This window comes from Copadichromis virginalis, linkage group LG13, assembly GCF_057382275.1.
Source record: "Copadichromis virginalis isolate Kocher_CV1m ecotype Utaka linkage group LG13, C_Virginalis_male_GT1.1, whole genome shotgun sequence".
Taxonomy (NCBI): Eukaryota; Metazoa; Chordata; class Actinopteri; order Cichliformes; family Cichlidae; genus Copadichromis; species Copadichromis virginalis.
Genome location: NC_140630.1, coordinates 17,790,785 through 17,815,262, shown reverse-complemented (window position 1 = coordinate 17,815,262; position 24,478 = coordinate 17,790,785). Strand labels below are relative to the sequence as shown.

The 24,478-nt window shown below is 41.7% G+C and overlaps 2 protein-coding genes across 4 annotated transcripts in view; one reads left to right on the top strand and one right to left on the bottom strand.

Moving 5' to 3' along the window:
• Positions 1 to 224: 224 nt before the first annotated feature.
• Positions 225 to 9,875, bottom strand: slc25a16 (solute carrier family 25 member 16). Of its 3 annotated transcripts, none has more exons than XM_085477695.1 (10): positions 9,822 to 9,875; positions 7,841 to 7,988; positions 6,849 to 6,941; positions 6,626 to 6,759; positions 6,366 to 6,429; positions 6,123 to 6,244; positions 5,922 to 5,988; positions 5,649 to 5,811; positions 5,481 to 5,549; positions 225 to 3,842 (listed from the first exon to the last, which is right to left on the bottom strand). In XM_085477695.1, exons 2-10 carry the CDS (start codon positions 7,932 to 7,934, stop codon positions 3,686 to 3,688), a joined length of 963 nt encoding a protein of 320 aa, XP_085333821.1. In that variant the 5' UTR covers positions 7,935 to 7,988; positions 9,822 to 9,875; the 3' UTR covers positions 225 to 3,685. The 3 variants fall into 3 exon arrangements, with proteins under 3 accessions (XP_085333821.1, XP_085333820.1, XP_085333819.1); XM_085477694.1 differs by lacking the exon at positions 9,822 to 9,875 and adding an exon at positions 9,099 to 9,152; XM_085477693.1 differs by lacking the exon at positions 9,822 to 9,875 and adding an exon at positions 8,217 to 8,488.
• tet1 (tet methylcytosine dioxygenase 1) overlaps positions 9,871 to 24,478 on the top strand; it is a 38,986-nt gene continuing 24,378 nt past the window's right edge. Inside the window, exon 1 of the mRNA XM_085477692.1 lies at positions 9,871 to 12,048. Within this exon, the coding sequence (XP_085333818.1) occupies positions 9,871 to 12,048 (2,178 nt within the window). The remainder of the gene's footprint in view (positions 12,049 to 24,478) is intronic.

Sequence of the window (24,478 nt, the reverse complement as noted above, 5' to 3'; positions counted from 1 at the left end):
TAACGTCAACATGAAAAAGGAGCTATACGTGCCAAACTCAGAGTGGGAAAAGGAATGAAGTTGTTGCTTCGTCACTGACTGGATTCAAAAGTGTTTTTCCTCTCGTAAATGATAAAAGCAAGGAGAAAGAAACTCCTGCTCCTCATACTTGGATGGAGTAGTAAGGGACAGCATCTTCAGAAGAAACGTGAAATCAAAGACAAAAATAAAGATACCAGACCTCGTACTGTTTTAAGAAGATGGCATGTAATTATATCATTCAGACACTGCTTTTAAAAAGCATGGCAACTAAAACTGAACAAGTACAAAGTCAGAAAATAAAGCTCACAAACAAACAAAACAAGGCATTTTCATTGTTCATTTCTAAAACAAAAAAAGATATTCTTTCAGCCCCATCTAGCCCGGCAGTGCTTCTCCACATAAACACCCGAACAATAACAATCCATTACCAGTGGCAGTGGGCAGTAGGAGCATCGAGTGAGGGGAAAGCTGTTTTTAAAAAACCCAATATGGAAACAAGAGGAACGGTATGAAAAACAATGATGAAAGCATTTGTGCACTCTGGACGAATGACTGCTGAAAGGTCTGTTTCCTGAAAGTAGCTGCAACTTGGTATTAGTATGTCAGTAAGTCCAACAATGTAGGTGTACTGTATTTGTTTATTGAAGTCACACACAGACTTCGTCACCTGCACTTTTACATTTGAAACTTTTGATATGGAAGAAGTCTGCTTTCCTACATTTTTAGACTTTTTTCCCAACACCTTTAGTCACAAGTCTGTGTCTAACACCGAGTCTTTAGAGCGTGTAAGCTGCCCAAAATGTCAGCACATTTCAATATGCTACAACAGTGCTTTCTGACCCCTCAAGTGTGCTTTCCAACAGAATGATTAAAGACCAGTTTGAACCTGTCCACACTTTAAACTGGATCTTCTGGGACTTCAGTGGATTAAGCAATAAATTACTCTATGAACGGACAGCAGATCAGAAGAAAAAAAAGAAAAAAGCTATCTTCTGTACAAATTTGCAGCTGAGCTGTCGACGTAAAACAGCGCACCTCTCTAGGAGATATTCAAATGAGACAGAGGTGTATATTAGGGGAAAATCCCTCTGTGATGGGCATGAGCAAACTGTGATAAAGAGTATGTAGACACGGCTTCATTTGAAAGACTCACAAACCCATAATGGTGGAAAGCACCGTTTTAAGAATCTGCCTTTTGCACTTCCCCGCCCCATTCATATATACCTACACACATGCACGCACACATGTTAAAGCTGAGGCATCAGCTGACTCACGCAGACAAATGTTTAATAAAACATACTAATCACTCTGAAGAAGTGAGATATTGAATGCAGAGAAAGGCAAGAGGCTAAATAAAACTAGGATGCCTGATCAACAATTAAGGATCCTTATTATTGGTGACTTGAAGGCATGTGATGAAAAAGATCCAAACATAATTTTTTCTTCAGTAATTAATTCGCTTTTTTTCTCCTCTTGGACAATAAATGTAAACAGTCACAGTGAAACTCCAGTGAAACACAGCATGTATGATTATTACTATCTGAATGACTTCTTGTGGTTAAAAGCAAACCCAAGTTCCTTAATCTGTCAAGAAGTTGTTGATTTCATATGAATGTTGCCAACAGTAAACAAAACATATCAGTGCTGCCACCCAGTGGCAACAGGTCGCTAAATCAATAAATACAGCTAGAGTCATTAAGTGCAAATTACTCCTGAGTCCCATCTGGCAATCGTGTCCCTCCACGATATCAGCCCAGAATCCACATTATATCAAAATCTCAGCATCTCAAAAGATCTGTGTGAACACCAGTGATCGACGGTGGACACAATTCAGTCTAATCAAAGACACAGACTATATCATTCAGACATCTAAGAGCACGTTAAACAGAAGAGCAAGGGTCTTTCAGCATTTGAACATGTACACAGTAACTGCTCTAATTAAGTATTCTGGCAGTAAAATAAGGGATTGTTTCAAAATAAAAGTCATGTACCACACATGTCACAGCATCTCTAAAAAATATGCAATTTCCTTAAGTTGTGCAGTTTATAATTAAACACTAAGCTTTAAATCTGCAAAATACTTTAACTTATTTTACAATTACTCTCAAATTTCAGCCAAAGCTACGTTTTACCACATTGAAATAAAATAAAGATATGACATATAATAAAGACGTCAACACATTCCTATTCTCTGTACAAAAAAAAAAATTATATATAAGGGGTGCAACGATACTCGTATCGATATTGAACCGTTCGATACAATGCTTTCGGTTCGGTACGCATATGTATCGAACAATACAAAATTTTAATTTATTTTATCAACTTTTCTTCTGACGATGCTGTCTGTGTTGAGCGCTCAGTGGATCTGCGTTCGACTACTCCGCCTAGGCTGCACTGTCAAGCGCAGATCCACTGAGCGCAGCGCAAGCTAGCAAGACAGAAGCTAAGCTCGTTGCAACATGGCAAATTGAACCTCCCCCACCCTCATTCAGATCTGGCCTTTGGAACTATCTTGGTTTTCATATGACGTATGAGCCTGAAGGTAAGCGCGTCATGGACAAAAGTAAAACAGTATGTCGGATGTGCCACGCAATGCTCAGTTACATGGGTGGGAACTAGTGCATTAGCGCAGTTAGCTCGTTAAGGTGTTGACGTTGTCCAGCCCCACACACAGGGCGATCTGCGGTAGCTCGTTAATGGAGATTTGCTGTGTTGTGGCGTTAACGTCATTTCAGATTAACGCTGACAGCACTAGTGGGAACAAAATGAATATGACTGCACATTTACGACATCACCCTAGTGCAAAGACAAGTGGAAGCAGACAAAAACAACAAGCACCCATGCTACAAACTTTACCCGAGTCATTTAGACAGCCGTTAGCACAGGATTCTCCTCATGGGGACCTGATATGTTTAATATGCTGCTGAGAATATAGCCCAGAAGAAGCGTATAGTATAGCTTTTATTTTGGAAAGAGCCATTTCTCTGTAAAAAACTCGATTTTCCAAAGTTGAGTGATTTCTCGATCAGATAGAATTATTATTTTATCCCCTTGTTGTTTCAGCAACATTAAATTTAAAAACCGTATGTTTGAGTTAAAATATATATTTATAATTTTAATAAATGACAAATTAAAAAAGCATGAACTTTTTTTGTATCGAAAAAAATATTGAACCGAACCGTGAATTTTGTGTATCGTTGCACCCCTAATATGTATATATATGTATATTTCTTTAGAGAGCTTAGTTGGATCATTTTATGCATCTTAAAATCTCTTCACCAGGTCAGAACATAGAAAACACCACTATAAAAATGCATTTCTCAGATCACTGCGCGCTGTGAATGATGCAGCTTTAAAAAGAAATAATGTTAGGGTTACTGTGGGGCAGGTTACACCCATTTATGAGCATGAAGGAAGAAATTAAAATTATGAGTTGTTGAATTACAAAAGCAAAAAGTAAGAAGGAATGAAACAGGACAGACATGGAGTTGCTTTTTCATTTCATATTCAAATCCCTTTTTCGGTGAGGAAAAGGGAGTTCCTGCACTCAGGAGTTTAAGACATAGTGAGCAACCTTCAGATGAAGGAAGCGTTGAAGTCGGCTGGCATTAAGTCTAGGAGCACAAAGGCCTGGGTGCAGCCTGGGAGGTACAAAAAACAGCCACTAGTTCAGGTGGAGGACCTGCTTCATGAACTCATAGGTGGTAAAGGCCACGGCCTGGGAGGGGACACAGCGGATGTAGTTGAGAGAAAGGCCTCGGTACAATCCTTTCTTCACCCCAAACGTATTATACACGTACTTTAGTGTCTTGATCAGTGATCTGTTTAGGTAAAGACAGAATACATAAATAAATACACCTTTTAGAAGAGAAAAGAAAAACAGTATTTTTTAACTCTTTATCCCTTGAAAACAAACTGAGCGGTTTCCTTCATATTTCAGGTGCTCAGGGTATCCTTGAACTATTCTAACAGTCATCAAACCACGTTTTTATTGATATATACTGAGGTTGTCTTTATGGGGAACAGATTTAAATGATTTAATCTCCAAACTACCTTAAATAATGTTTGTTTTTTGAAACGAAAAATTTGCCATTTTTATTCGTGACCTTTGAGGTTGCATAAATCAGCTGTAAAACATCCAAATTTTTTTTTACATAACATTGTAAGCAGAACACAAGAAGGGTGAGAAGTGTTTATACTGGCATCTGTGAACTTTACAGCTATGAATGGTATGTAGCTGTAGCTTTATAACTCAGTTACTACTACAGTACTAAAAATGTCGGCCCTTTTTTTCCCTTTTTAATCAATAGTACCATATCTAGACTAAACAAGCACAAAACCTCAGGAATTTTCTCCTTTTTAATCCTTAAGTTAACCACACAAAACCAAATGTGAAATCAACCTTTTTAAGCAGTCAATGTACAAACACTACCAAGGAAGTGAAAGATGTAAATGGGAGACAAATGTTATTTATTATGGAGCTCTTGTTACAGAATGCATAAAAACTGAGACTATTATAATCAGATGTGCTTTTAAAAGCAAAGACACGAGAATCAAATATTTATTCAGCTTGATGAGCGACTTGTGAAAAAAAAAGGTTAACTTCATCAGCGCTGTGTTGTGTGAGGTGTTTTTCTATTATTCCCCTCAGTACGACATTACACCTAAGAACCAATTACCCCTTCATTTCTCTCTGAATGTGTTGCATACACTCACTGGCCACTTTGTCAAGCTCAGCTGTTTAACTGTTTAACGCAAATCTCTAGTAAGCCAATCAGATGGCAGCAAATTAATACATTTAGGTATGCAGACATGGCCGAGACAACCTGCCAAAGTTCAATCTGAGCATCAGAAAAAACATGTTTTAAGTGATTTTGAAAGTGGCATCGTTGTTGGTGCCAGACGGGTTGGTCTGAATCTTTCTGATCTACTGGGACTTTCCTCACACAACCATCTCTAAGGTTTACAGTGAATGCTCCCAAAAAAGGGAAAATTATCCAGTGAATGATAGTTTTCTAAAGCTCAGATCCGCTCAAACTGCTTTCTTGAACATGACATGAATGAAACGGCTTCTATAGGCACTTGATCTCAATCCAACTGGGATGCAGTGGAAGAGGAGGTTTGCATCATCAGTGTGCAGGTGATGAATCTGCAGTAGCTGTGTGATGCCATCATTAAACATGGCATTCTTTGCAGTGTTTCCAGCAACTTGGTGAATCTATGCCATGAATAATTAGGGCAGCTCTGAAGGCCTCAAACCCAGGGCAAGCAATAAAGTGACCAGTGAATGTAAAATCATGTCAGACCACATAAAAAAAAAACAACACCTATTTTTTTTCTTTGTTTGTTTTCTTTCCACTTTAAAATTAAAACATCTTGTCTTTATACTAGGAAAATAAATATTTAACTATTTGTAACATATAAATGAGGCGAATGTAGCGAACAACAGTGATACTTACACACATTTCTCTGAGTCAGGAAGCACAGCGCCTAACTGCATTCTTCTTCTAGCCACATCCAAAGGGTACCTAGTGAGACAGCATACAGCGTGACACATGAACCATCAGTCAATCAGTCTAATCAACAGCAAAGCCCTGCTGGGCATCGCAAATTAACCAGTCACTTACGATGCCGTCTGAGCAATAGCCCCCGCAACCCCTCCACAGAGAAGATTGACATGGGTTTTCAAAATGAGCACATTGGGGTTGTCTGAGGAAGGCCGTCCAAGCAGCTCTGGGAAATGTTTCAAACCCAGGCTTTTCAGGGTCCCAAAGGTGAAGAAAGACAGACCTAGGAGCATACAATGCAACAGAACCCACACTGGTTATATATGTGGGAGGGAAAAATGCATTTTATGTTGTCCTTCACATACTAGCATCAAAAATATTTCCAAAAATCACCTGCATAAGGCGCCATTCCAATAAGTGTTGGAGTAAGTCCCCTGTAGAAGCCCAAGACGCCTCCCTCCTTCACAAAAAAAGAAGAAGCAAATGTAAAAACGGGTATTGCAGGCAAATTGAGCTGATCTTAAATTAAAGGCTACAGTCTTGTGTGAAGAGCATTTAGTTTATTAGACGCTTATTTGATCACTAGCAGATCACCTTAAGGTAGATGGTGTGGAAAGCATTAGCAATTCCAGTGTAGCGATGATCTCCCTTCACCTGGAAGGCCAGCCTGGCTCGGATTACATCCAGAGGGTAAGTGCATATCACTGCAGTCATCCCTGAAAAGTTAGTAATTAAAGAGGAACAAATAGCAATGATGGTTAGCTTAGAGGAAGGCACATTATCTACGTCAGAGGAGTGCATGACACCCAACTGTCACAGACCAGGTATTATCAGTACCTGCCATAGATCCTGCCATGAGGCGGTGGATGTGTCCAGAGATGCCTATCTGTTTACTTAGCAGCTGTAAAGGGAATATTGGCAACATCAGCTTGGGTAGAAAATCAACGAACCAATAAAACAATGCAAAGATGAAACGAATGCTGTGATGCCAATACAGCACAAAATACACGGACATTAAAGCACACAGCATGAGGTTTAATCATTTTTATAGCTTTGACCTTTGACAGCAGCACTCCACAATAAAATGCATACTGTACCTTTTTATATTTGTCAAAGGCCATGAACTGGATGGCTCCGTAAGGAAATATCCTGACCATCATAGCCCCATTACCCTTGTACAAGCCAAGGATGCCTTCTTTTTTTGGCACAGCTCTGAGAGTGGAAATTACTCCTGCGAAGAAAGTCCTAAAGTTTCACTCCTATACAGACGTGTGGAAGCAAACACTTGTTAGCTCAATATTATTACTATTATTATTTTACCCAGATGTTTATAATGGGGGTTCTGGGCTTGAAGAAGAATCTTGACCCTGTCCAGAGGAGCGATGGTAGTCTTGGCACAGCATCCTGCTACACCTAAAAACAAAGAAAATGCCATTCAGAAACAGATGAATGATTGGTATTTTCTTTTTATTTATCTACAACTAACAAGCAAAAGTAATTGCCCTTTTCTTGCACAACAATGTCAAACATTTAACATTTTGTGGCAAGTCAGACACACAGGTAACCTGTCCAAACAAGATCGGCCAATCTGAGCCAACATCGGTGTTACTTGTGAGTTGCACTAAAGCTACAGAGATGAAATATGCAAATAATGATTAATTTAGCAGGAAAGTGCTCGTGTTCTTTAATCAAACAGTGCTGGAGTGCACTTTAATTGGTACTTTTACAAAGCTGTTATACTATGTGATGTTAATGTTTTTCTTATTATTCATATATCAGGTGTAAATTTTGAACTGTGAAGTGAAAATCTAACTTTTAGTTAAAGGAGAAATATAGAGTATTTTCTTGTTGACTAATACACCTGCCAGAGACACACCCTCATTTTAGCTGAAGAGCAGGTCAGATGAGAATGTTTAACTTCCCCCCCCCCCTACAATTTATGTAGCTTTATTAGTTTATTGGTCTACAAAGTTCATTTTATTTTGTTGGTCACATGCAACGCTTTGTACTTTGGTGCTAGCAAAAACAAACAGGCAGAGGCACTCACATTGATCGTCATCTTATTAGAATTGCCACTTAACCTAAAACCATGCATGTTTTTGGACTGTGGGAGGAAGTGGAGACCCATGCAAGCTTCATGCAAATGGGATTCAAACCCAAGACCTTGCTGTGAGATAACAGTGATAACCACCACCACTATTATCAGTAATAACGATGAATGAATCTGGCTTCATTCATAAAAAATAAATTAAGGCAAAGAAACTGTGTGACTGGAGACATCACTGCTTGTAAGCCGATGTGTCAGACCCTACCTCCAGCCACAAAGGAGCGGACCCAGTGGTAGTCCCCCTTGGAAGGGGTGCTGCTCATGGTGGGGCGTGTGGAGACCGCAGCCTCCGATGTCATCGTCCCTGCTCAGTGATCTGCCAAATCCATGACTTTACGGGTTCGGTAAAAACACTGCAAAGGAAAATGAGATTGTGAGCATGTGGGTGTCGTTTTAAGGTATTGCTTAAAATATACAAAATTGGGCCCATAAGCAAAGCCAGCTGTCCTTTTTGAATGGCCAAATGGAGGTTGTGTAAGGTTAGTCACTGAGAAATTGCACCACTGTGAAGGTTAGTAGTCACAAGTAGCAGGGAGCTAAGAGACGACAGCACCCATGGACGTCTTAAAAACCATACTCACAGTATAATCAGAACTATTAATAAGTCCGAACAAGGAATTAAAGTCAACAAATATTTTGTTCCTTCGCTGAGTCGCCTCCTTCTCTCGTTTCTCTCATTCCTCTAGATACTCCTGGTTTTTACGGAGCCCACACTTCGTCAGTCAGCCGAAAGGCTGAAAGTCACGTTTAAATGCCGCAAATGCAGATCGATATGAGGCTTTGACAAGGGTGAGCACGCTCATGCCCTTCGCCCACAGACTGACGGCTTCAGCAGAAAAAAAGTCGCGCGATAATGACGGCGAACGACGTCGCAACTATGACGTAAGAGGATGGGTGTGTTTTTTTAATATAGCTTTATGAATATCTTTGATATCGACGTGAAATTTATATCGCAAAGTAAAACGTCACCGGTGAGACGAAATTTTCCTTAAAATTATTAGAAATATTCTAAAATATTACCCAGCGTCTTTCTTTAATTATTAACGAAGGAAAAAGAAGAAAACTCGCTTAATTAATTAACTAATTAATATTTAGCTAAGTACCCATTAGCGACCACGCCGCATGCTAACACCGTGACTGTAATACTGAAATACAGGCGGCTGGTTGAAGCGAAACGGAGTGTGTTCCACTCCAGGTTTTCCCCCCGCTCCCTTCAAGCAGACGAGAGTTTTTTAGCCAGCGGAGTGACTGTAGCCTGCTTGCGTCTGGTGGAGGGAGTGTGAGCGGGGCTGCCCTGAATGGATAGACATAAGAGGGATTTACATTTTAACGGGTGTCGTGCTCCCAAAGGCTACACGAAGCACGCCGAAAACCAGCCATTCCCCGTCGCTGCGTATTCACGCCGTCGGTGCTCCTTCCCGTATCATGTCCATGTGTCATCGTGTGAAGAGGATTGAACTTACCAGCGCTCTATATTTGCCGAGGAGGGAAACCAATACAAGGTCTCGCTGTCTCGCTGGAGCGGGGTATTATTAGCAGTTCAGACAGTGCAACTGTCTCTCTCGCTCTCTCTCTCTTTCTGTGGTATGTAGAGCATTTCAGCTGTAAACGTGTAAATACAACAACACCGGGGACAGAACAGGTTTTCTTATCACCTCTGTGATTTTACTGACAGCGGTCAAGTGCAAAACAGTAATTGAAAGCGACGCTGAAGGCGCTTTTTTTTCTTCCACGGTAATAACCCCCTCTTCCGTCAGTCAGAAAGACGAAAACAGGATCCGACCTCCGGCCAGAGCCCTGTGCTCTTCAACGTGTCTGCCCTTTAAACTGTTAAGGCACTGTGGAAGCTATAGTTTTTATTTAAAGCTGGTTTGTTTTTATGATACTCAAAATATTTTATTATATTAACGTCAACCTATCTGACTCGTCTTTGTACACAATGCTTGGAAAAGCTGTCGTTTCCTGTAGTTATTACACTGTTATAGTCATGTGGTGTTTGAGTGCATGAACAGTTTGTCATTATTACACTGAAAACGCACAATTGTGACATTTGTTTTCCCTTTTTTAGGTCATGCACTGCAATAGCAAAATCAGGGTAGCATCGTAGTTTGCATTCAAAATACAGAAGAGGAGGATTTTTTTTTAAGAAAGAAAAATTGTGTGCTAAGCAAAAGATAAACATTCACCTGGCTCCCATGCTGGCTGCCAGAAATCCTCCCTTTCATACCCTCAGCCATGCCTGCTACTACCAGACCCACCAGGATACAGACATCTACTCAGAGGAAGAACACCCAGAAAGCGATCCGCACCAAGAGGCAAACTTGCAGTTCAAATAAAACCAGAGGAAGAGCTGCACAGAGGACCCAGAAAACATCCAGAGAACCCAGAAGTTCAAAAACCAGGGCCCAAGCACAGTCAAGCCAAAGTCCCCATGGAAGAGAGTTTAGCAGACCTGCTGCTCAAGGTCCCAGGAGGTCCCCCAGCAGAGTGAACCATTCGCTAAATGTAACAGGATCTGCAAGGCTTAGACGGGCGAGCAATCCGCCTGACCACTGTGGCAAGTTACAAGACCCCCTGGGGCGAAGGAAGTCCCAGCGGGGTACACAAGTGTCTGTTACTTCCTGCCAGCCTCCTAAACCTTGCAGTAGAGGGAAGTACAGCAGGGGGAGCACTAGGAGAAGATCAGCACCCCAGCACGGAAACAAAAGAAACCAGCGACCGAGTACCAGAATCAACGATTCAACTCCTGATGAAGAAGCAGAGAAACTGGAAAATTGTGATGACGAGGAAGTTGGTCCAAAAACGGAGGTTGAGACTCCTGAAAATGTCAAAGACCAGGGTCTCGGAGTCAAAGGTGCTAAAGAGGACAGCGTTTTTAAAGCTGATTCACCACTGTGTAATAACACACTGGAAGACTGTGTGCAGAACAGCTGTGATGGTCCTATAACCCAGCAAGAGAAAATTACTGACAGCCATAACAGTAAAGGTGATCTGAAGAGTGTCTCTGGAGCCCCAGAGGTTGATGATGCTGATGGACAAATAAAACTCTGCAGTGAAAGGAGTAAAGAAGCACCTCCTGAGTCCTCAGAGTCAACCACTACAGGCTCACTGGAGGTGCAGGGCAACTGTGAGGGAAATGACACTTCAGCTATCCTTGGAAAAAAGTTTGATCATCCTGCCAGCGATGGTAAGGAAGATAATGTGTGTACTGCACAGCAAGAGCAAAACAACATCCTGATATTGCAAGATAAAACAACAGGTGAAAGAGTCACACCTGATGATGAGAGAAGAGAGGAGATAAATCATGAGAGGAAAGAGAGAATAGAAGCAACAAAGCCAGTTCAGAGGCAAAAAGAGACAGTGGAAGAGATTGAGGACATCACTTGGAGGTTGGGTAATTGTGAGAATAAAGATGGAGGAAGGAAACAGAAGGAGAATGATGTTTCCATCATTCCTGCGCACCCCCAAACTGGCACTCCAGCCTGTCAAACCCCAGATCCACCTCATTCTAACAAGGGACTGACAGCACAGTCAGAATTACCTGCTTGTGTGCTACCGGTCTCCAACACAGCTACCTCAAATCCCACCAAAGCCCCTTCCACCTCAGAGTCACTTGGCAAAGTTCTGAGTAAGATAGATATTCAACCTGCCACTCATGGTGCTAAACCTCAAATTCCAGGGTGCTCAGTTGTGACTGAAGCAGCCCTGATGGTGCAGGCGGTTGTAGTGAAAAGAAATATGCCAGTTATTATCCGTACAGATTCCCTCAAACCTAGCAATATGAGGGATTCCTGCCACGGGGGACCACACCAGCCACAGAGCCAAGAGGTGCTTCCTAATCAAGGAGAAAGTCTAGCTTGCACACCAGCAGAGTCACAAACCAAAGATAGTGAATTCATTCAAGAGCCACTGGAGCACAAGAGCCAGAAGGCTGTACCTTTGGGGTCCTCAGCACTACTTTCCCAGCTGGCTGCCCCTTCAACCGAGTTAGAACTAAACCTCAGCAAGGTTCAGGTAGCAGTGCCAGAGCAGGATTTGGTGCCAAAGATCTCGACTCCCTCTCTGGACAGCAGCTCCACCTTCTCCTGCAGCTCAGAGAGCACTCGATCCTCTTTTTCTTTTGAGACTGAATCAGAGGCCGGCTACGGAGACCCCAGCTTATCTGTTCAACCCGGATCCTGGGCGCAAGAGGGGGCCTGCTCGCTCGCCTGGGCCGCTTCAAAACTGCTGAGGAAGGAGGGGAAAAAGCGGCGCAGGTGTGGGGAATGCGAACCGTGCCTCAGGAAGATCAACTGCGGCCAGTGCAGCTGCTGCCTCAACCGCAGGACCGGTCACCAAATCTGTAAACTGAGGAAATGCGTGGAACTGAAGAGGAGAAGACCTTCATCTCCACACACTCACTCTGCTGCACAGGTGAGGCCTACTGCCTCTTTTTTACTACATTTGATAGCAACTCAGACATTGCTCAGCATGTAAGGTAAATTTAGAGAATGATTTGAGTTTGAATATACAGCTGATTTGAATCAGCTGAGAAAACTGTGGTTGCTGTTGTCTGAGTGCATTGCTTTTGATCTCTGAGGTTTCCCAGCCGCCAGCTAGCAAATAGTAGTGATCGTGAGTTGACTTAAACCAGACAGTTGAAACAAAAAGTTTCACTTTCCTATTGTGAATTCTCTCTGTGGGTCTCAACAGATGCCACTTGCTGAACTTCACACCGTCTTCCTGTTATTTGTAGGGAAATGCACAGGGTGAAAGGGGAAGTGAGCATATTTGTGTGTGGCCCAGGTATTACTCACGCCATGGGGACCAAAATCTGTTTAGCATGTCACATTTTGGGCGCATGTCCCCATTATGGGGGCCACAAAAAAGTCCAGCGTGCTGAAGGCATGTTTTACGGTTAGGTCAGGGTTAGGGGTTGGCGAATAGTTGTTAAGGCCACTTTTTGAGAACAGAGAAAATACCCTGTGTTGAGAGAGGGGAAGAAGCTGTCACATGACTGGCAGCCGTTCAGCACGTGGTTGGAGGATTGGTCTTTTGTGTGCGAATGCATGTGTGTTTGTATTTGTGTGTGTATGCAATCTATGGCGCAATCCAGACTATAACTATTTTATGGATTGCATGTGATGCCTACAAGTGTTTCTGAAGGGGTAAGTAGTTACAGAGATTTCATGTTTTTTTTCTCCAAGTTACCAAAGGACATATTTTATGATAAAACAGTGAATCGAATAAGGATGCCTTGAAATTATGTAATGTATTTATATATATAATAATAATATTATAATAATAAACTTTAATAAAGAGCAAAAACAGGGTTTATGAATTGCTTTTGACAGAAAGATGAAAGCCAGATACTTAATTATATATCAATGAAAAGACTAAAAACAGGCAATGTGGGTAATAAACAGAGTAATGGAATCACATGAAAGCAAATACAAAATGTGCTTTAATAAGTGGAGGAGGTCACATCTGATGGCAAAAACTCAGACTTGAGGACAGGAGCATGTAAGGTTGCAAACTGGCTCCATACCTGATCTATACCTGCTTTGAACGTGACCATTAAAACCTAAAATTAGTTCTAACATGTACCAAAGTCAATCGAGAGAATACACGACTGCAACTGTGTGCAATGAACGTGTCATCTTGTTGCATTTGAAATGGTTGATTTAGAAATGGAAGCCCCTGTGTAAACCACTCGCAATCAGTTGCTGTCTTCAAACCAACTTTGCCGTGTTAAGAGGATGATAGAACGCAAGACTGCTTTCAGTTTGTATGTGAATGGGGTCAAGTTGGCATTTAAATGCAATCTGTTTGTGGTAATACAGAGATTAACTGTAATAAATTGGTAAAAATTTTAAATCTGTTCCTGTCTGCATACACAGAAAAGGACACTAAACAGAAATTCAAATTCACTGCATTCAGGGTCGAACTAGAACCTCATAGATTTGAAACAGAAATTCTGAAATACCTGCACAAATAATTGCTCAGGACATTGATTTAATTGCAAAATGACAACCTTGCTTTTATATAGGAAAATAACCAGAATACAACCAGTCGACAACCAGTTCAGTCCACACGAGTTACACTCACTGGCCTTGTCACGAGGGTTCACCACAGCGGGTAGCGCCACATGTTTGATTTGGCAGTTTTTCGCCCCATGGCCTTCCTGACATAACCCCAAAGGGGACACATTGATGCAGACTGATTGATTGCAATGTGTCGTCAGTCTGTCTGCATTTATGAATTAGAATAGTTGTTTGCAGAGCTTCGCTAATCTGCCTGAGACTGATTGCAATCAGTTTAAATCCAACCACAAAAAGGACAGGGTGCCATCCACCTTAGAACTTGTGCAATTGCCTTGCAACCCAAGCTGTCGGCCATAGCATGTTGCGCACTCAACCTTTTTTGTTACCAGTTAATTGCTGCAACTAGTTACAGTGGTCACTGAATGCCAAATGATTCAACTATTATCGTGCAAACACCAGCTGTCCTATTTTTACTCCAGTGTCACTAAGCAATGAGCTGAAGTTCTGTGACAGTTCGCTGACTTAATGATTCATTTTCCCTGGCCCAAGGAGCACTGTGGATCATATTTCTTTGTAATAATAACATTAAAATGATGTATTTGCTTCTGACTGAAGAAGGAGTTATGAGCCAAGGGTTAGTTATTCAGAAATATTATTGATAACAGTAATAGTACAGTGAGATACAGTGAGACAACAGAAAGTTAACTAGTACCATGGTGCATATTTTTTGGCCATCGTTACTTTGCAGATTCACCAAGACCTCCGCCCACTTTATTATTTCAGTTTCTCACATATACAGTATACTCTGTTGTGAAGTTTTACCTTACTCAACCACTTTTCTAGTCAAACTGTTGTAGTGAGGAGTGAGTGAACAACTGTGTGTGAGGGTCCGTGTGTGCAAGCGTGCATGCATGTCCTAGCAGAACCCTTAGAGCGGTAGCATTGACAGAAACAGATTAGGGCTGATTATATAACACCTGCATTCTTAGTAGTAGAGACTTCTATTTCCAGTATGAGAGTGGGTGAGGAAGGAAAGATCAGGCCAGGGAGAGATTTGCAGCCATGCTATTGGGATTACCCTGAATTGTAGGTCAGAGTGTGTGTGTGTGTGTGTGTGTGTGTGTGTGTGTGTGTGTGGGTGGAGGGTGTGCTGAGTTGCTGAGCGACTCAGTGACACACTTACAGCATATCTGGTGGTGACTCTTGATGTTGTGCATGTTTTTATGAGGGCTTGCATGTACAATGTCATTGCTGGATGACAGTGTACAGAGTGACGTAGAACTGCTGACCCACCCTTATTCAAACAACAGAGCCCAGTTGTTTTGCTCTTAACTGACATCACATTGGCCTGCTGCCTCCCATACAGCAGTGCTTGTGTTTGTGGCTTGAAAACAGGTTTTTAAATTGAAAATGACTACTGTCATGGAGCCTGCACCAAGCGTTGCAAGCGAAGCGTTGGGTGAATGCTGTCATCCTGGTGAAATGTAGGTGAAGTCCTGAACTTCATCCTATGCCTTATTCTAAATGCTGAACTGGTTGAGCAAGTTTATCGCTTGTCTTCTGTTATAACTGCTATTTGTGTGCTTTATATGTGCTTTAGTATGAGTAATACATTGACACACTCACTGGCCAGTCTTGCTAATCAAGCTCACACACCCTTCCAGCAAACGTTTCTAACTCTGAGTGTGTGGAAAAGAAGGTGCAGAGGCCAAAGAGGAGTTCATGTAGGGGCATGCGGATTCTGTGCGTGGTTGTATTACATGGAGCTGCCTGTCTAGGGTTTGGTTGAGTTTTACTCTTCAGGGTGTTTTTTCCTTGCAAATTTTGCCCCACCCTCTAAGAAATTTTAGAGGGTGGGGCAAAAACCAAATAAAAATAATCAGGATTGTCTTAAAATTGTTTTCTGAATGTTTTTTTAAATTGAGTCTTCATTTGCATAATTCACATTCTTGTTTATCAAATGGTCAAAAGTGACAAAAAAATAGGTCAAATAAGGTAAAACAGACTCATTGCCTTCACTGCTCAGTTGTGTTTACTGTCCTGTTACCCCCAAAGGCCCATTGTGAGCCAGGAAAAACTCTGCTCTGCCACAAAACAGAAAAATATGCCAAAACTGCTTAAACCCCCCCCCCCCAAAACAAAACATTTTGAGAACACATAGTGAAAAGTAGAAGAAAAATAAATAATGTTTGAAAAAAGTACATCTGTGAGCTTCCATGGTTCGTGCAAGAAGGAGAAGTGGTCAGTAAGAGCGAAGCTTTCCAGTTGAATTTGTCTGCTTTGGCTCAGGTTTGAGGGTCCCCTCGTGGCTTTGTCTCGTACTGGGTAGTGAGGACACCTGGTCCTAAACACAAATCCACATGTCAGCACATAGTTGCCAGAAATAAAATAGTGGAGTTAATGAGAACAGACCTTCTTTATTTGTAGAGCATATATTTGACTGAAACAGTCCTAACATGTTTCAAGCCAGCTATGCTGACTCAGTGTTTATCCACTGGAGAAGCTAGCTGTCAGGGATAAAGTTATTAACGTTTATATGTCAGTACCATTAAATGAAATTAAAAACACTGCGACTCACAGCCTTTTCCACCATTTTAAAGATATCCCTCACAGGTAGTTGTGCTCTCTCTTAATTTGACAGGAAAAACCTTCAATATCCGCCAAAATCAAAAGATTAAGAATTTTCAAGAATTTTCATCTGCTTTAACTGTTTAATATCAGCATGTATCTTGCTCTCATTTGACCACTGTTCACATAATTACACTGCAACCTATTTGTACTTTTACATTGCCCCAAGTTGTCTCATAAAATATATGAGATCAAATGAGTTCAATTTAAATAACAAAAAAACAGAAAGCACAGCTTTATTTTGTTCATACATACTGTAAGTTATCACGTGTGACTATTGGTGTCTTTGTCTGTAACTGTGTTTATCAAGTCCATGCACCTGGTGAGGCACACTTTAGGTAAGTCTGGGGTAACCTATAATGGCAGCTTTCAGTTCAGGACAATAGAGCTGCAGCTGGGCACTACATTGTGCAAATAGTAACTAGCTTGCTTACATCCAGCTTGGCCCAGCTTCAAATGCAAACTCATTTATCTCCTGCACCTTTCCTACTCCTCCTTTGTGCACACTTTGTCAGAAGAGTAACACGTGTCATTAAAGACTTGGCAGTCCAGGCAGCAGCGTCCAGCAGCGATGGCTGCAGATATTCAAAGCTGTGTGCAGCAACGCCCTCACTGTTCCCAAATTTAACTAGCACGACACAAAGTAAGAGCGATTCTCCCATTATGTCTGAAGCCAGCATCCCCCTCTTTTCACAGACAACAGTGGAGATGCTCAGCACTTATGGTTGCCATGGTGACCTCTTTGTCTGTCTGCTGACCTTTAACCTGCCACGATTGTGTGATGGCATTCTAAGGGTCGCGATGAGGATTAGTGGAGATAACCACAAGCACCACTGAGTGTCAGACTTTTAGTTCAGTAACCTACATTCAGGTGATTAGGTTAAACTACACAGGTTAGTAAGTTAGATCTACATCTAGACTTGCGTTTCAGAGCTTTTTATTTTAAGAGTTTCAAACTATGCATACAAATTTATGTCAAATTCCCCCACTTTCTAATCCAGCTTTATTAGTATTTGCAAACCAGCCTGGGTGAAAAGCAGAAAGGGGAAAGAAAATTGTATCTAAACTTTTTGGAGTCACAGCTAGAATAAAAGATGGACATAGCAACCGTGTCATAGTAGGATCCCGCCCTGCATTGTGAAGTCTCGTATTGAAGTCTTAAGTTGGCATTTTTGCCATTGCCATCTTGTTTTTCCTTTTCTTTTTTTCCCCAAATTTGATTTGACCACGGTGCACAGTCTAGCAATCCTGCTTTATCATCTGTTTTATGCTCAGTGAGATCATAATAACACATTTCTGAATTACTAAAACAATAACACCTATTGTCTCCACCAATTTATAGTATCAGAGACTGTAACAGTTTTCGCCTAGTTAGACACAGTTGGCAGATCTCATTTTAACCTTGTTGCAAAACTCTAAACACATTCTCACTCCCTCAGACACTTCTTGCACAGTGATGTGCACTTGTGATGACTAACAATAACCACAGGAGGCAGACATCTCAGCGTCTCAAAATTGCTTATACCAGCAAAAGCCAGTTCCGGGTTCATAGTAAGCCGGGACATGAATGGGAAAGCCGACGAGGAAGGGAAACTGGGCACTTTCTCATGTATAGTATAGCATAAGGCGCAAGTGTCGCCAGATATGCAATACATGCAATGATGTGACAAAGAAAGATTGTCATAGGACTCGAGGTAGACTTGTGACAACTAACTACACCCTATGATTCTTAATTCTTCAAGTATTTGTTTTCTGTGTGACTTTATAAGTCTCTCACATTGTTGTGGAGGAATTCTCACCCAGTCTTCTGTGAAAGGTTGCTTCATTTCATTGATTTAGGCATTTGTTTATGCACAGTTCTCTTAATGTTCTGCCACAGCATTTCAGTCACATTGCGGTCTAAACTTTGACTGGACCATTGCAGCACCTTGATTTTTTTTTTCCAGCCATTCTGTTGTGAATTTGCTTCTATGTTTGCAAAACCAAACAAGCCATACTTCTTCAGTTGTTTTTTGTTTGTTTGTTTGTTTGTTTTTAATTGTGCTGTCATGAACTTCAATGTTTAACATGCTAACTAAGGCATGTAGAGTCTGAGATGTAGCACTTGGGTTTAATGCAGTATTTCTGACTGGCACACCTTGTCCTTGGATGTTTGTGCTGCACATGATTGGAGGAAGTCAAAGTGAATCTCCATCTAAGCAGAGCTTCTATTGCCATCATGAGCTTGAATCATTGCTTAAATCCACTGATGTTTCTGTGTGTGACTTTTCTAAATATAAGGGAAGGTGAGGAGAGTCACAGGAGGGACGCAGACGCAGACTGAAATCACAAAGATTAGTTTGTTTATTTTACTCTCCACGTGCGATATATACAAGTGAGGGAAGGGGGGTCCGAGGTCACCAAGGTTCATGAAGGGATCAGGAAAACACAGGTAGACTTCTTCACACAGTTAGCTTTCTCCTCTCAGGGAATCCTCTCCACGTTTACGCCGCACTGACTCAACACACTCACAAAAGGGTCATGGCAACAGATCCTCAGGTGGGGCATGCAGAATCTAGCATACGGACAGGAGAATCCATGTCAGGAAAAAACTCGAAGGGAACTCAAAAAAGGCTGTAGAACTGAAGTAACACTGACGAGGGTTACACAATAATCCAGCGACGAGGTATCCTCAGCTGCTGCCTTAAGTAGCGAACTTGAGTGAGGGATGAATCGCAGATGATTGTTTGCAGGTGCGAGGACCAGAGGCGGGAGCCTGCAATGAACTCCGCCCAGGTAGTGCGTAGAACGCGAGAGGGAAATGAGAGAGGAAAAGAAAACAGATGGAAGACCAGCCGGTCAGGCACGGGGACCATGACATAGTCAACTTTGGTTTTACTTTTTTCAGATTAGAAAGATGAGAGTTAAATATCCTTAAAGCTGTTTTTCCAGTACCTTTATTGGAGCGTGTAATGATTGCTCAGTAGTGTTAATATTTTAAGATGTGTTGTTTTCTTAAAAGTCTGATGTGACATATTGGGACTTCAGCTGGAAAACTGTTTTAGAAAAAGATGTAAGGTTTAAAGAAGTAAGTCTTAGCGTTGTGAGAAACTGTACGTAAAATGTGGCATCAGTAAGTTGTTGGGTTTTTTTTGCACAGTTTGAAGGAGTCGCCCCCTGCTGGCTATAATGCTTGGCCAGTAGTTGAAGTTGACAGGAAGTCACTTGTGCTTATCCCTGATTGTTGATATTAACAAAAAAAAACAACAACAGAAAAAGTCAAATGACTCAAAATTAATGTGAACTGCTTTTCAAAACCACAACAGTTTTTTTCCATGTGACTCTGTATTTTGGTTGTCAATGAGAGAGAAATAAACACTTTTTGTAAAATAAATGAATACAGGTTCCTCCACATGCACACGTGGGCACTCTGGCAGTGAGCTGAAGGACAGCTTTCTTTTTCCCCTTCATTACGTAAACGTGTGGGACAGAAGGGGGCTGAGGTAGGGAGGAAGATTCGTGAAATGTCAGAAACACTGTCAGTGATTAAATACAGCCAACTCATTATGACAGAGCAGGGTGAATTGCGCTTTAGCGTACTCTCTCTACTCTGACTTCTCTTCCCTGGCAGAGACATGCATTTTATTACATGAGCTCCCCTGTGATCAAAGCTGCTGTGTATTTTCTGTTAAACTGGTCCAAGTCAATTAAATTTATAACTACCTTGTGAGGTAGTTATCATTAATAGCTGCAGAGCTTTGGTAGCGACCCAAAATAGACTCAGCGAACCAGGAGAAATGTCTGTTTTATTTTATTTGTGGTTTGATTATTTGGCCAGAGTCTCCTATGCATCTGGGCTGATGCAAGGACCAGATGGTGCCAGCTTTGGGGTTATACAGTATGGCTGCTCCTAAAGTACTCGACTTGAGTCATCAGACACCAAGTCGTGTTTGATTGTATGGTATGGGGAAAAACAAAGGTCCACAGTAACGACACTCAGTCACTCAGTCTGTAACTGTGCTTATTTGATAGTTTAGAGTAATTACACATGCCGCAAATGTGGAATTTTGAAAGGATAAAAGACATTCCCAAGAACATCACATAAAAACTCTTAGGATCAAACATCATTTGAAACAAATGTTTGCTACTTTGTATAACCACTTGCTATACCCCAAGTATAGTCTCCTTGCTAGTTGTTGCAATATGTTACGAATCATTACAAATCATTAGGAAGTCTTACTACGGTTTTGTATTTCCTGCAGTGAGAGAGCAAAGTGCTCTCAGACTGCTGGCTTACTTGTGGTTCTTAGGGTATTTAAAAGTAGAATGGGAGGCAGATCCTTCAGCTTTCAGCCCCCTGTCCTCTGGAACCAGCTCCCAGTTTGGATTCAGGAGAGAGACACCCTCTCCAGCTTTAAGATTGGATTCAAAACTTTACTTTTTGATAAAGGTGGGGCTGGATCAGGGGAGCCTGAACCACCCCTTAGTTGTGCTGCAACTCACGTATCCGATATGATACATTTGGCATTATGTGGTTAGATGATCAGTTCATACCTTGCAACATGAAAATATTTTTTTTTAAAAATGGAAACAAGGTTAAATATCAACGGTCCATATTAGCCACTCAGGACTAATACACTGTATCATTTAGTTTTTTCACACTGAGTGCTCACATGCAATGCAAAGCAGTGGATTCTCGATGAGAGACTGAGCATTATGTGTTTTGCGTGAGACACACTTAATGGGAACCAATTAGGGCTGCTACAAACGATTATTTTGATAGTCGACTAGTCACCAATTATTTTTGCGATTAATCAGATCGTGCATCCATTGGACGTAAAACGTACAGCTTATTGCATCAGCATGCATCTGCTCTTATATAACTATCATTAGCTTACAGCTTTAAGTGTTTAAGGTCTGTGCTAACTAAAAATAAAGACAAGATGATAGTTTATTAAATTTTAAATGAAATTTGCAGATTGTTTCGGGGAAGCTTAATATTAATAAACTCAGCTGTCTGCTCCTTGCTATCTAAAATATAACGGGACACCGGAGTATGTTCTCGAGCATCTCACACTTCTGATAATCAGTTGTTTGCTTGACGTTTATTCAGCTTTGTAAAAACTATAACTTTAATCTCAGCCAAACCGATATACGCAGGAACTAATAAAATACTGAAAAAAGCCAAACAATAACAGTTTTAAGTTATCTAAGTGACTTATATATGTTTAACCTGAGTAGCGAGAGACGGCGGTGGGTTTGAAAGCGATTTGCCGGGAGTCCGGTGTTCTCACGGGCTCTAGTGGCGATCGTGGCTCAAGAGTTGGGAGTTCGCCTTGTAATCAGAAGGTTGCCGGTTCGAGCCCTGGCTCGGACAGTCTCGGTCGTTGTGTCCTTGGGCAAGACACTTCACCCGTTGCCTACTGGTGGTGGTCAGAGGGCCCGGTGGCGCCAGTGTCCGGCAGCCTCGCCTCTGTCAGTGCGCCCCAGGGTGGCTGTGGCTACAATGTAGCTTGCCATCACCAGTGTGTGACTGGGTGGATGACTGGATATGTAAAGCGCTTTGGGGTCCTTAGGGACTAGTAAAAAGCGCTATATAAATACAGGCCATTTACCATTTAGTGAGCCTTGAACCCCGGCTAGCTATCGAGCTGGTGGGTAACAGACGTCTCCGAAAACGTCGGAGCGCTTTTGAAAATATGTGGTGTCCTGATAAAGTTACACAGTTACATTCTCGCCTGAAAATATGTTAAACGTTTATTTTGTGACCCAGAAAGAATAATAAGAGTAATATTAAAACTAACTAGCAGCCACACTATGAATTCTGGGATAGGTTGGGCCACGAAGTATACACCCGACCCATCCTTCAAATCTGGGGAAATGAAGGGTGCGTTTGTCGGACGCATTTGTCGGAGTCTTCGAATTTGGACAGCATTCGTCGTGTCGCTGTAACGTAATCTGCCTAGAAATGTGGGCACAGGAGGATGCGGTTCTTGAATTTGGACACAGATACGATACCGGACACAGCTTCTTCTTCAGGGGTTTAACGGCAGCTGGTATCCTTGTACGTGCAGTGCTGCCATCTTCTGTTTCAGTCCGTTATTACACTCTTAAATCCTACTACTTATTCCTGCGTCTTTTGGGATCTTACAAAGCTTCAAACGACGCATCGACTATTAAATCAGTTGTCGACGTTTTTGATAGTCGACGTAATCGTGACTAGTCGACTAATCGTGGCAGCCCTAGAACCAATAGCCCCAGAACTCAAACCATTTACTAATGCCTGATTTACATAATTAGGCAGAAATTAACTGCCATGTCTACACCACTCTTACTGATCACTCAAAGTACTTTATAATAACAGCCACATGTAACCACACATTTATACAGTGCTTTATCTATACACTACAAGCACTTTAGGCACCTCATAGACACCCATGAGGTACATAAATTTAGAATCACCAATTAACCTAATGTGCATGTTTTTAATCTGTGTGAGGAAGGAACTCATTGGAAATCCTGGCAGGAGCAGGGAGAACATGCAAAGCCCAGCTGGGATTTGAGCCAGGAACCTTCTTGCTGTGAGGCGACTGTGCCCCAGAACCACAGAAATCTCCAGCGGTTACATATAACAGGAAATGGTGAATTATTGACAGGGGATGCTGATACTTCAGTGCACATTCAGCTGTTGTTTGCAGTTAAAACACATTGCAGTTTGATTTGTTTTGTACAATATGCATAATTTGATGCCAGTAATGCTTCACTGCTTAGCCCTCTTAGGTCCTTTGAATCTGTGAGTTTGTGGCGTGTCCTGACTGTTGTGAGAACCTAAGTCCCTGGACAAGCTTTGAAGTCGTGCCACTTGGTTTCTCTGGGTGAAAAGAAATGCTGACTTTGCCCCCCCCCCTGTTGAAAGCAATGCCAATCAAATCCTACCAAGGGCACACAATGGCCTCCTGGAGAAACCAGAGCTCATTCATGCATTAATTTAACCTGCCTAATTTAGAATATCACTAATACACCTGAAGAGGATAAAAACTCATCTGCTTGCTCCCTCCTGTCATTGGTTCTGAAGGACCTCTTCCAAATGGCATCTACCAAGGGTAATCATTATAATGAATTCATGGCTTTGTCTGTTCTTTTGTCTGTTTTCCCTTTGTTCATTCATTATCCTCTCATCTCTCTCTGTTGCCACGCAATAATGTAATTCTTTTAATGCACCAATGGAATTTGTGTGTACCTCTCTATAAACACGTATGCATGTGTAAGTGTGTGTGTGTGTGCACCATTGTGTGTACACACAATCATATGGCAACCATGCCTACTCAGCATGTCGCACTAGCAACAACTTAAGTAAGGCTTTTCCTGTGTCATTGTTAGAGGATCTGAGGCCCTCATGCTGCTGTGCCTGCCTAGTGTTTGTGTTTGCATTTGTATCACTGTGTACATAAAACAAAGGACCTGCTTGCCTTTCCCTTCTAACCCTTCCCAGGGTGAAAATTATTTACAGATTTATACATACCAGCTTCTAAAACCTGAAAAACAGACGTGTAGGACTTAATATATGATTGTGTGTTTGTGCAAATCTTTGTCCTATATCTACTGACCAAACTCAGAAGGTCCAGTAACAGGTTAAATCCATGAAAGAAGCTGCAAGGCTGCAGGGGACACTTTAGTTGCTGAATAGAGATTTGAAGATTTGCCCTCCTTCCTTGGATGAGCGAAAGGGGTGAAAGAGGGAATGACCCCGTGTCCCCTCATGCTGACCAACCACTGCTAGCTTGTAAATTGAGTCCATGTGGGTTTATGGGTGTGGTGTCGAATAGTGCACATTTCCTTCCAGGATTGAGATTGTAGATGTTACATAACTCGGCATGTGTGTGAAATGAACTTTGAATGAGAATTCATTGTGTCCTTAAAATAGCCTCACCCATGGGCTCTTAACTGTCCACAAAGGAAGCGTGACAGCTGTAAACATGCATTTCTGTTTGTGTGCGTTTGAAGGAGAGAGCACGCAGAAGAGAGCGCGGAAAGTCGCTGTGCAGGCATTTAGTTACAGTGTTTAGCTTGCAGATGTGCTTTTGGAAAAGGGATCAGAGTGATATGTGAGTAGCCTCAGGGGTCTTCTGATTATGAGCCATACTGCGCCTCCTCTCAGGTAATGCAGACTTTATAGTTTCAGGGTTTTCTCCAAGGAAAATATTCCATATGGC